The sequence below is a fragment of the Pyrgilauda ruficollis genome, unplaced genomic scaffold, assembly GCF_017590135.1.
Source record: "Pyrgilauda ruficollis isolate IOZ18807 unplaced genomic scaffold, ASM1759013v1 scaffold161, whole genome shotgun sequence".
Classification (NCBI taxonomy): domain Eukaryota; kingdom Metazoa; phylum Chordata; class Aves; order Passeriformes; family Passeridae; genus Pyrgilauda; species Pyrgilauda ruficollis.
The window spans coordinates 46,216-58,405 of NW_024514876.1; the positions used below are offsets into that span (position 1 = coordinate 46,216).

Here is a 12,190-nt window from a genome sequence, read left to right on the forward strand (position 1 = left end):
TTTAATACAAATCCTAATATATCAGCTTTTCCCAGTGTCTGTTTCTTCTTTTTCCCTTGCCTGGACACTCCAGCTCTACAATTGCACAGCTGTAACCCAAATAATGATTGAACACACCTTTGTTTTTCTTACAGGACTGAGTAACCAGGTGGAGCAGTCCTGAAGTGCCAAACCCATCTGCTTTGAGAGAGCATCGTGAGCAGGAGGGAGCTCAGGGATATTCCTTGTGCAAGGACATCCCTTGCTGCTCTTACATGCCACACCAGCCATTGTATTCTGAATTGCTTTATTTGCATTGCTATAAAACCACTCAAAATGAAACATTTCCAGTGTTGTGCCCTCCAGATGTCTGGGTCATTCAGCACACGGTGCCTCTTTTGCATGAAGCACACTTTGCTCTAATTATACATTGCCAAGGTGTTACTTCCATTAAAATGTTGACTTCTGCCTGGAGCAGTGCTGTGTGTTAAGAACTGCAAGCTAAATATCATCTGAATGGGATTTTTTCCTGTTTTGGTAGCTTTAGGGTTTTCATATCTCAGGGTAAACCCCCAGAAACCTTTTCAGGTGCAAATGAAGCACTTTGAAAAGCAAAGGGAGACTGGCTCAGGATGCATTGTCCTGCCACCTTTGCTAGATCAGAGCAAGATATCCCGTTTTTTCCCTAAAGGATGAGCTGCAGGTCTCAAATTCAGTGAAATTGTCACTTCAATGTCACAGAAAAAAAAGATTAAAAAGGATTTTTTAAAAGTCTATCTGACCATAACACCTTCTTAATTTAAACCAGTTTTAAGATTTGGCTTTGTATTTAGTAAAAATACAAACCACTTTTGTTCTTTTTGTTTACTTCTAACAACCTGAGATCTCACAAGTTCTTTTTGTACCAATTGCATAAAAATGTACTGAAATATTTACCTGTCCATGTGTGCCCACCTTGGAACTGTGCTTGCCTGTGGCATCTGCCTGCTGCTAATTCATGAACTGTACTGGCACCACGAGATGTCTTGGCATTTCTTTAGGCTGTTAACAAACAATTCTTACAAAAAATGAGAAGCTTGTTTGTCTTTTTTTTATTTGTTGTTTGCATTGCTTCGCCCTTCCAGCTGAGCTTTGGGGTGCAGGAGGGAAGGGATTGACCAGGGAGGGTGGGAACAAAGCCCTTCTGCAGGAATCTCTGTGGGGACAGAGAGCAGGGAACCCCTCTGCCCCAAGGGCAGGCTGGGCTGGCTGGGGACAACAAAAACAGGGCTTGGCCACACTCAGGGACTGGTCACAGCTCCCTGGAGGCAGATTGGTGCTGCTGTGGGGTGCACAGGACCCTGAGGTGTGCTGTCCCCTGGGTGTGACCTGCTCTGCACTGATGGCACCAATGGGCTCCCTTGGCCTCCAGGTTCTGTCTGTCCCTGGCTAGTCTGCAAGGGAAATGTTCTCCTTTTGTGACATCAATTTCTCCAACATCTTCTGATGCCTTTCTGGGACTACCTAAAAACAGAGGCCAGACAAAATCAAGGGAATAAAAATAAATATTGAAGGGCCTTCAGGTACATATTGGGCAGACAAAGCCTCCCCAGGGGCTACACCCAAAAATGGACCACGGGCCATGGATTTTTATATTTTTATAAGTTTGGTCCATTTGCATATTGGGGGTTAATATTCCAGTTACAGCTTCAGGTGATGAAGTCATTTACTCCCAGTTTGCTCCCCACAACTCAAACTTTTGTTCACATCTCTTGGGCCCTGAGGTGTCCTGGATTCCCAGGCCTGGAGAGGAGCTGTTGTGTCTGCCCAGAATGGGAAAGCAGCAGCTCATACTGAATATCAATTTAGAGTTATACAGGAAAGAACTGCAGGATTACAAATAGATGAAAAATACAAAAGCTAAAATCCTAAGGTCTCGTAATTGAGACAGAGACAACACAAAGCAACACACTCCATTTTTAGGCGGCTTCAAACTGTTTTTATTATGACATGCATGCTTTTTATACATTCTTACAAAACTCATAGCTTTACACTTTACTCATTGGTCACCAAAGTGCTCATTGGAATAGATAGTTAAAGTTTCTCTTATTTCTCCTCCTTTCTTTCTTGGTTTCTATGTCAATGACCTTGGTAGGAAATTCTTTGAGGGGTAAACATGGATCCTCTTCTCAAACTTCTTTCTGGCTCACAGAAGTCACTGTAAAACCTTTTCCCCACTAAGGCATCAGCAGAGGTTCCTCTGTGGGGGAGAAATGAGAAGTGTGCTCTGACAGAAACCCACTGTCCCTGCAAAGCTTGAACCTTGCCTGTGCAAGTCCCCAGAGTGGCAGGAAAAGCCCCTCTGGACAGTGGGGGTGGCTGTCCCTCACCCAGCTGGCACTGCCTGCACGAGGAGCTGCTTTTGGAAAGGCTCACCATTCAAGCATTTTAGCCAAAATCCCTGGTGCTCTCTGTGGCAGGGCCATGCCAGGATCTGACCCCCCTCTGCTGAGCAGCACACAGAGCCTCCCTGGCTCCTGCCTTGGTCCTGCAGGTCCTGAGGAGCTGACCTGGCACAGGGGGACAGAGCTGCTGACCCCCCCCGACACAGAACGACTTTAAACCTTCCCTGGGGATTGCCCTGATTATTTTACAGTGCAGATGTTCAGCGATTTGTTCTTGTCTCTCCCTTGGCATCATTCTCATCTCTCCAGCTGGAGGAAGTGCTGGATTCCAGGCAGCTCTTGGAGCCTGCATCCCACTCATGATGACATCTGCTGTGTCACTGGGAAACAGCCTGCAGAAGCTGCCTAAACCATATTTGAATTATATAACAAGTCATAAGTCATTGCATTTCAGAGATTTCCAACCAATTAACCTCATCCCAGAAACTTTCAGGGATGTGAAAGAAAACTTTCCATACTCATCTACCTTTAGCATCACTTTGACAAATTAATAACCATCGTAAATTTTTTTTATGTTGCACTTCAAACTCACTCCCAGATGAAAGGGCAGGAGTTAAGGACTGTGCTGCTTCTGTTGCCACACCTGAGTCCTTCTTCTTCCAGGTTAAACTGATTCCAGGGACAGGATTTGCCAAGTGGGAGATGAGTTAAATATTTTTACTAAAATGGCTCCTGGCATGTGACCTGCAAAGCCGTGAATTTGCAAGGTCTGCTTCAAAGATGTGAAAAATGCATATTTTATGATCAGCTTTTCCCAAATATGAAAATGAATATTATATGTGTTATGTTAGAAAGTTATAATGTATTAATTTTCTTAAGTAGTATGTTAAATATAGTTTTAGGTTATAACATAATGTTAAAATAGAAACTGTGCTATGTATGATATTTTTTTTAAAGAGGAATTAGGTACTCACACCAAGATAGCAGCCACAAGACACCTAAATCTTTCAGAGAAAAAGAATTTATTGCTCCATTATCAGAAGAAACTAACTTCTTCCTGCCTCCTCAGCCCTGAAGAACCGCCAGGATTCAGAGGAAGAAGTTGACACTGACCAGACAGAATCCTTTGTTTGAATGGGATTTATGCATCATGTATGAGGTGTATGAATATGCAACAGGCTGTTGTTTTTAAGGGTTAATCCTCTGTTAATGTGGGTCCTTTTTTGGGCTTATTTTGCCCAGAAAGAGGTACCCAGACTGTCTGTAACTCTTTCTTTTTATTGTCTTGTATTGTCCTAATTCTAATTGTCCAAATTTTTATTACTCTAATTTATATTGCCATTTTTATAACCATTTTATTACTATTAAACTTTTAAAATTTTAAAAACAAGCGATTGGTGTTTTTCACAAAAGCCACTTTCAGATATCAGGCTGCCAATCTCCCACCACCACAACGTGCCCCCCCCCCACTTCCCTGCATTTTGTTGTTTATTTCGAGCTACAAAAAACCACAGAGCAAAGCGAAGCCAGGAAATAACCCAGCAGGACAGGAGGTGCAAAGGGGCTGGTGGCCCAGCTGGGGCAGGAAGAGGCCACAGCACAAGTTCCATGACGCCACAGTCGAGATCTGGGTCACCGCTGGTGCCCACCACAAAAACCACTTCCTCTGGAAAGTGCAGCACGAAGGGGGATCGGTGGCACGTGGCAGGGAGGGGAGAGGCTGTGGAAAAGAACAGCAGACGTTAGACCACAAGCCAAGGTGGAATGAGGGTAAGGTGTCCTCCCCTCGCCGCAGCCTGCGCTTGGGGAGCTGCTTTGGGTGCAGCAGGAAGGATTGAGCTATGAATAGAGTGGGCAGGGAAAGGAGGGCAGAAATGCATTGTGAAGCGTGGTGGGGATGGTACCTCAGGGTTTAGCTTTTCTGTTTTTCAGTGGTACTTCTTATTAAAAGGCGAAATAACAAAGCTCTTTACAGAGAAAACCTGAGCCAGGGGCAAGAGGCTCTTGCTCCTGCTAAATCACCCCACAAAAGCAATTAGTTCATTTTTTTCTCTTCTTTTTCTAGTGAGTTGCTTAGGTGGGACTTTTTGGCTTCTGTCCAATTGGGTATCCTTAACTTTGAGGTGAAGTCCCCAAGGTCCTATGAGGTGTCTTTTTACCCAATTGAGGAGAGAAACTTCTTGGCTTTTTTCCTTTTTAAGGAGACAAAGGATAATTTGGTCACTCCATCCACAAGGGACATATTCCTACACAGGAGGGGATAAAAGGTTGGGCTAAAGAACAAGAAAGGTCAATGCTTGGAGCCTCCTGAAGTGCTGTGGTGTTACTCTGCTTGGTCTGAAGCTTTCAGATGCTGTATGCTGATAATCTGTGTATTGTGGCCATCTCAACTGTGACAAGTCCCTGCCTGCTCTCCCAGCCCTGCTGCCATTGCAAACAACTCCAGGAGTGCTGGCACGAGTTCTTTGTCCCTGACACAGAGCCAGACCCATCGTCCAAGACAGTGAAAACCCTGACCCCTCACAGACCGTGTCGGGCAAGAGATTTGGGAGCCCCAGGTTTCAGGCTTTTAAAGGTTTAATGGCTGCAGCACAGCTGGAAATGTTAAAAAGGTGATAAAGAGGAGTCAAAAGAGGAGTCAAAATAGAATTCTGAGAGGTTCTGAAGCCATCAGAGAACCAAAGTTCCATCTCCTCAGTGCAGCACACAAACGTTTCCATGCCATGGAGTCTCAAGGCTCTCAGGGTTTTACCTCCCCAGTGCTTCAGCTGCAGAGAAAACCAGACAAGCACGAAGCCGACCAGCGTGAGCACATAACCTCATGAAGGCTCTAGAGAGGCCTGGACAGACTCCATCAGTGGACAAAGCTCCAGGGCATGAGGTTCAAGTGCTGCTCCTGCACTGGGCTCACAGCTCCAGGCTGGGGAGGAGTGGCTCAGTGTGCAGCCGGAGGGACCTGGCAGTGCTGGCTCCAGCTGTGAGCCAACAGTGAGCCCAAGCGGCCAAGGAGGCCAACAGCAGCCCGGCTGCTGCCCAGAGCAGAGCGGGGATCACCCCTGCACTCGTGCTGGTGAGGCTGCAGCTCGAGTGCTGCTGTCAGCTCTGGACCCCTCACTTTAGAAAGGACTTTGAGGGGATGGAGTGTGTCCAGTGGAGAGCAACAGGGCTCACGAAAGGACTAGAAAGTATTTCTCTTCTGGGGCATGGCTGAGGGAGCTGGGGCTGTTCAGTGTGGAGAAGAGGTGGCTCAGAGGGGCTCACATCACACCTGTAGCGAGGTGGGGTCGGTCTCTTGTGCTGTGCCTGCAGTGAGAGCACCGGGGAATGGCCTTGAGCTGAGACAGGAGAGATTCAGATCAGATCAGAGCAGGGTGGTCAGCCTTGGAAGGGCTGCCCAGGGCGGATGGATGGTGGAGCCACCACCCCTGGGGCGTGGCTGCATTTCGCTTCCCAGAGAAAAGCAAGGCAAAACTTCCCAAGGATATTTCCTGGGAATCGCAAGGAAACTCAGAGAAAGAAAAAACAATTCTTATCTCATTTGCTGCTCCTGTTGAACTCATGTGGAATATGTCCTGGAGATTGTTTACCCAAGGGGATGGCTTGACTGGATTCTGGTGATGGTGTTTTGGTTCATTGACCACTTGGCTCCACGTGTGTGTGTTGGGACTGTTGGGGGACAGTCACAAGTTTTGAGTAGTGAGTTAGAAGAAAGTATGATGTAGTATAGTTATAGTATAGTGTAATAAAATATAGTTTTAATAAAGTGAGTCTTCAGCATTCTAAATCCTTGGAGTCAGATGCCAATCATTCCCAGAGCTGGGGTTGTCTGCTTTTACCATACTGGGCTGCCCAGGAGGTGCCAGGATCTGGTGCTGGGCGATGAGGTTTGGTTACAGAGGCAGTGCTGGTGCATGGCTGGACTGGAGAATCCTCCAGCCCTGACTGTGTGATCCTGAGGGGGCAGCTCCTCCCTGGCCCCAGAGCAGCTGCAGTGGCACTCCGAGGCCCTGCCAGCTGGGCAGTCCATGCCAACATCCCCGTGTTTGTCAGCACATCAGAGTGCAGGCACACTGACACCACGGATCACCCACAGGCCTCAGTGAGCCTCCAAGTGCAGCTGGGACATCCAGGTGTGCTCCTCATGTCTCTGAGGGATGTGGGAGGCTCTGCAGGAATTGGGTACACCTGAGGAGGTGCTGGAGGACACTTCCCTCCCTTTGTACCACTAACCACAGCCTCAGCTGAAATCTTCCACAGCTTTGAAGCCCAGGGGTACGTTGGCAACACTCTAGGAGATCAAAAGGCAGGAAAGAGGGAGATGAAAAGGGTGGATGACAACTGAGTTTCCATGATCACTTGTTTCCTGCTTCCCTCCAAAAGTGGGGCACAGGAAAAAAAGCCTGCTGGGTAGAAAGGAAGGGAGAGAGGTCAAACCAGGGAGAGAGGTCAAACCAGGGAGTCATGCCTGAGAGGGAACCTGCAGGAGAAGCTCTGTGTTTGTCCCCAGTATGGAAAAGACTGCAGTATCATAAAGGGTTTTATTGATGGAAAGGATCACAGTTACGCAGTGAGGCTGCAGACCCCTCCACAGGACACTCTGAGAGGGGGAAATCTTGAGCCCTGTGTCCCCTTCCTCCACAAAGGAAGAAGATGAGAGTGTGCTGGGCACTTCCCCATGCCAGGCTTTGCCATCAGGAGCAGTTCAAGACCTGGAAAGAGAGCAGGCAACATCAGCAATGTTACTGCAGAGCAGAGGGGACAGAGTTCCCCCAAGCCCCAGTGACCCTGTGGCACCTTGCAAGAGTAACAGCAGGGCATGTCCCCACTCCCCAACAGCCAAGTGTCCCTGTCCCCAGCTGCAAAGAAACTCCAGACCTGAACCCCAGCCACGCCTCAGCCTCACAGAGCCCAGGACTTGGAGCTCCCAAAGCTTCTCCTGCAAAGAATGGGGAATCTCTCTCATAAGAGAGGAATGTGGGTAGGTTTCTGTAGCAGTCCTAGTTAAAATCTTTAATTACAAAAGGCAAAAAAGACAGGCTCAAAACCAGAAAGGCATAAATCCTCACTCTGTGCCAGCCCAGAGGACAACAGCTCAGCTGTGCTTGGCCAGGAGGAGCTCAGGGGACTCCTGCATTTTTTCTCATTCTAGTTCTCCCCAAAAGCACTGCAGGCCTGGGTTGCCCCTTTTGTGACCCCAGAGATCAGTACCTGTCAGCCTCTCCCAGGCTCAGCCAACGAAATTGATGACGACGAGATGGAGAATGGTGTTGGCAAAGAGGAAATCAGCAAAGGCCCGCTCTGGGGAAATGCCCTGGAACTCACCCTTGTTCTGGGGGTTGATCTGGATCCGGAGGCAAACTGCACAGCAGAGAGACAAGGAGCCAACAGTGAGTACAGGAGGAAATAATTGAGGAAAACAAAGCCTTCCAGGGGCAACCCAGCCCAGGATGGGTCACTGTTCCCCCAGGGAGAAGTTACTCCATTGTTCCTAGAGAGGAGCAGGATGCTGCCAGGGAATTTGGATGGGGCTGCCATGGAGTCAGTGCTCCCACAGCAGCACACACACCACAGGGTGTGCAGAGTCCTGAGGGGAACAGGCTCAGAGCAGGACTGGGCTCACACAGAAATGTGGATATTCCTCTGTTGGGTGTGTTAGAAACACGGAATGATTTGGGCTGGAAGGGACCTTAGAGATTGTCTCATTCCAATCCCAGGGACACCTTCCACTATCCCAGGGTGCTCCAAGCCCCATCCAACCTCACCTTGGACACCTCCAGGAACTAGAGCAGTCTGGGCACCCTGGGCCAGGGCCTCCCCAACCCTCACAGGGAACAATTCCTTCCAATATCCCACTATCCCACCCATCCCTGCGCTCAGGCAGTGGGAAGCCATTCCCCTTGTCCTGTCACTCCAGCCCTTGTCCAAAATCCCTCTCCAGCTGTTTTGAAGCCCCTTTAGACCCCGGAAGAGGCTCTCAGGTCTCACTGCAGCCTTCTCCTCTCCTGAACACCCCCAGCTCTCACAGCCACGAGGAGGGCTGACAGAAACAGAACGCCTTTGGGGTATTCTGGGGAGCAGCACCGTGCACGTGTCCCTGCGGCACTCTCGGACCCACCGAGCTGCAAGGACAGCCGGGGGAACGAGGCTCCGGGCCGGCCCCGCAGCTGCAGAGCAGGGGAGCGGAACGGGGAGCTCGGGAAGGGCCGGGGGTGCTGAGGGGGAGAGGAACAAAGAGGCAGCACCGTGCACGTGTCCCTGCGGCACTCTCGGACCCACCGAGCTGCAAGGACAGCCGGGGGAACGAGGCTCCGGGCCGGCCCCGCAGCTGCAGAGCAGGGGAGCGGAACGGGGAGCTCGGGAAGGGCCGGGGGTGCTGAGGGGGAGAGGAACAAAGAGCTCGGGAACGGCCGGGGGTGCTGAGGGGGAGAGGAACAGAGAGCTCGGGAAAGGCTGGAGGTGCTGAGGGCCCGGGGCTGCCCGGCTGCGGGGACAGCTCTGAGCGCTGCTGATCCCTAAGGCTCCCCGCCACTCCCGGAGGCTCAGGGTGAGCCCGACCCGCGCCACGGCCGTGAGGGGCCGGCACTGACCGCCCAGGATGAAGCTGCCGACGGCCGAGATGAAGCCGCTGAGGAAGGAGTTGAAGGGGAAGGTGCCGACGCCGAGGCAGTATCCGAACTGCAGGGCTCCCGTGAGCAGCACGTAGAGCAGGAAGGCGTCCAGCGCCTTGAGGCGCCCGGCGGTGCCGCCGCCGTACTCGGACAGGAAGCGCCGCGCCACGGCCCGCACCGAGCCCGCCATTGCCGCCCCCGCCTCACTGCGCATGCGCCGCACCGCCCTCCCGCACCGCGCGGGCGCGCACTGACGTGGCGGTGAGCGATAGGGGGAACTGCGCATGCGCTGGTGGATCCGCAGAGTCCGCGCCCCTGTGCTCGCCAAGAGCCAATAAGAGCGCAGAGCTGGCTGTTGCTGGGCAGATTAGAGAGTTGTTCCTTCCAAAAGCCAATCAGAGCCCGGCGCCGCTGCTGGGGGCGGGGCCTTGCCTGAGGGGGCTCGGCTGAGGGAGTGTCGGAGATTCCTTGCTGAAGGAATGTCCGGGGGTTTGTGGATGAAGCAGTGTCCAAGGGGTTCCTGGCTGAAGGAGTGTCCAGGGTTTTTGGCCCAAAAAGTGTCCAAGGGTTCTGGCTGAAGGAGTGTGTGGGAATCCTGGCTGAAGGAGTGTCCAGGGTTTTTGGCCCAAAAATTGTCCAAGGGTTCTGGCCGAAGGAGTGTCCGCGGATTTGTGAGCAAAGGAGTGTCCAGGGGGATTCCTGGCCGAAGGAATGTTCAGGGGGTTTGTGACCGAAGCAGTGTCCAGGGGCATTCCTGGCCAAAGGAGCATCCAGAATCTACCACAAATGTGGTGGACAACAGACCTGCGTTGCCCTACTTGGAGCTGGGCAAAGGCAAACCACTGCTTTCCCTTTTTTATTGTTTTTACCCTCAAAAACGATCATGGTGTTAACCTCATGGAGCCTGAGCAAAACAGCGGAGAGCAATCCAACTCTGCTGCTTTTTGGTTTCTGAAGGGGGGAAGGACTTTTCAATGAGCCAAAGCAGAACTTTTCTCTGTATTGTATTTAAATCATCCCAGCCTTCCCATCTCTCCGAAACGAGGGATGCTCTCACTGTGGCAGTGGATGCTCCCACACGGGCTCTGCAATGAGGGAAGGGCATTTTCCTCTCATGGAATCACAGCTTGGAAGGGATGTCACCCTCACCCTCTGCAGCCCAGTTCCTTGCTAGCAGAGCCTTTGGGGTGGGTTAGAGTGAGATGACTCTCAGTGATGGGTGTTTGTAGATATACACATGTAGGTTTATTGTAGAACACTTTGGTTGCCCACAAAACCAGTATGTAACCATTTTAGTAGGCATTTATGGTAATATGACTTTTATAGTAATATTATATTAATATATAGTGTTATAATATAGTAATATAGTATTATGTCATTTATAGTAATATGGTATAAAACTGTAAAAATACCACTCAAGAAAATGTATAAGGATAAGGGAAGAAAGATCTCACCACCCACAAAACAGTAAACATGAGGCAAATAATCACAGGGTGTGATTAGATCAGGTTTTAACAACAGGTGGGATATAACAGGACAAATGTAAACAATCAATGCAGCAAAGAACTCTCCAGTCCTGCTGCTACTTCATCTTCACATGGCCACATCATCTTTTTATGGAATATCTGTAAGAACAGAAAATTACGTCCTACTTGGAGCAGTTTAAAAAGAAGGAACTATCAATTTTTCCAGCTCCTTTTCTTGTCTGGCATAATGCCACTGGAGCAGCAATAATGGAGATGTCTGAAACATGTTTTCTTTAAAAATACAACAAACCTAAAGCATGCTGGAGCTCCTTTACACTCCCCAGTATTTTACTTGTTCTTGGATGGGCAAGGTTTCAGAGGGAACACACACTGATCCTGTTTTCCACCATATCCCCAGGAATTTAACCTTGGAGGATGGAAGTTGTACTGATGCCTTGAAGTTCTACCTAGAACAGAGGCTAGACAAGGTTGAGAGAATAAATATATATTTATATTTATATGTATATCTATATTTAATTGTAATTATTTTTAAAAATTATATTTATAAATTTATTTAAGGTCTTCAATACACACACCTTGGGCAGTCAAAAGCCTCCCAGAGGCTGCACCCATGGTGGACAATGGTCATGAGATTTTCAGACAATTATAAGTTTGGTCCATTTACATATCAGGGGTTAATCCTCCAATTAGTTTCAGCTAATGAAGTAATTTGCCCCCACTTTGCTCCCCACAACTCAGTTTTGTTTGTACTTTTCAGGGCCTGAGGCTGTAGGGTGTCCTTGACTTTCAGGCCTGGAGGAATTGATTGTCCAGAATGTGAAGACAGTAACTAACACTGTATCTGGAGTTTAGAGTTCTACACTAATGCAGTAGAGGATCTGAAAAATAGAAAAGCTAAAATCCCAAGGCACCAGCACGTTCTCTGTGGGAAATTCCAGGCTCTGCAGGTGGGTGATAACATTTGTGTGAGTGTGGCTGCTGATCAGTGTGTGGATGTTCCTCAGTGCCCTCTCCAGGTGCTCTGTGATGGGCAGGGTCGGTGCTCTGGAGGTGAGTAAAGGGACACACTGATTCCCCTCTCGGGTAAAAGCAAAACGATCCCAGTCTGCCTCCTGCTGTTGGAAAATGATACAAAATTTAGAATTTTTTGTAACTTCGTTTTGTTCGCCTTTGCCTCGAGGGGAAAGCAATTGAAGTTGCTTTTCAAAGGATCATCACTCAAGGTGTGATGAGCTCAACATCTCAGCAGACTGGGAGCGGCACAGAAAATAAACAAAAGATAATGACCATTAATGAACAACAACTCAAACATCACCCCTGGTGATGTCTGAGACACCCGGTCTGAGAAAAAATGAGAGAACCAAGGAATGAGGATGTAATTAACATCAGAGCCCAAGAGATTTGTAACCAACAGGAAATCAAACGCTAAGAGCTGTGACTTGAAACCAATGAACACTGAACAAAGAATTCCTATGGGTTTTGACTGTATAAGTATTTGAAAAATAAAGTAAAAAGTGATGTGTGGTAGAAGGATTTTCTCTGCACACCCAGGCAATGTGTGGATGAAATTGTTTCTGTTGCACCTCCTGACCAGAATAAAGTAATGCCTTGATTCTGTAACACTAAATATGTTGTTGGAGGGTTTTCCCCACAGTTTCAGTGACACTGCAAGGGAACCATAAAAAACATGTTTTTGATACCAATAGTCACACAGATCGATGGGCCTGAGGCT

The 12,190-nt window shown here is 49.0% G+C and overlaps 1 protein-coding gene and 1 gene segment (V, D, J or C); one reads left to right on the top strand and one right to left on the bottom strand.

Annotated features, from left to right (window-relative positions):
- The window catches only part of LOC121351173, a 41,106-nt gene extending 40,056 nt beyond the window's left edge, over positions 1–1,050 (top strand). Inside the window, 1 exon segment of the C gene segment in view lies at positions 135–1,050. Coding sequence covers positions 135–140 — 6 coding nt within the window.
- A 5,837-nt stretch (positions 1,051–6,887) lies between these two features.
- Positions 6,888–9,197, bottom strand: DAD1 (defender against cell death 1). The gene is made up of 3 exons (XM_041462976.1): positions 8,951–9,197; positions 7,572–7,721; positions 6,888–7,072 (listed from the first exon to the last, which is right to left on the bottom strand). The coding sequence occupies exons 1-2, from the start codon at positions 9,183–9,185 to the stop codon at positions 7,591–7,593; spliced, it is 366 nt and encodes a 121-aa protein (XP_041318910.1). The 5' UTR covers positions 9,186–9,197; the 3' UTR covers positions 6,888–7,072; positions 7,572–7,590.
- Positions 9,198–12,190: the final 2,993 nt, after the last annotated feature.

Bases quoted from the DNA above. Each gene is read 5' to 3' on its own strand.
- DAD1 (XM_041462976.1), bottom strand. From the start codon at position 9,185: ATGCGCAGTGAGGCGGGGGCGGCAATGGCGGGCTCGGTGCGGGCCGTG. The intron at 7,722-8,950 runs GTCAGTGCCGGC...TCTGCTGTGCAG, and splicing joins CGGCAGCTTCATCCTGGGCG to TTTGCCTCCGGATCCAGATC.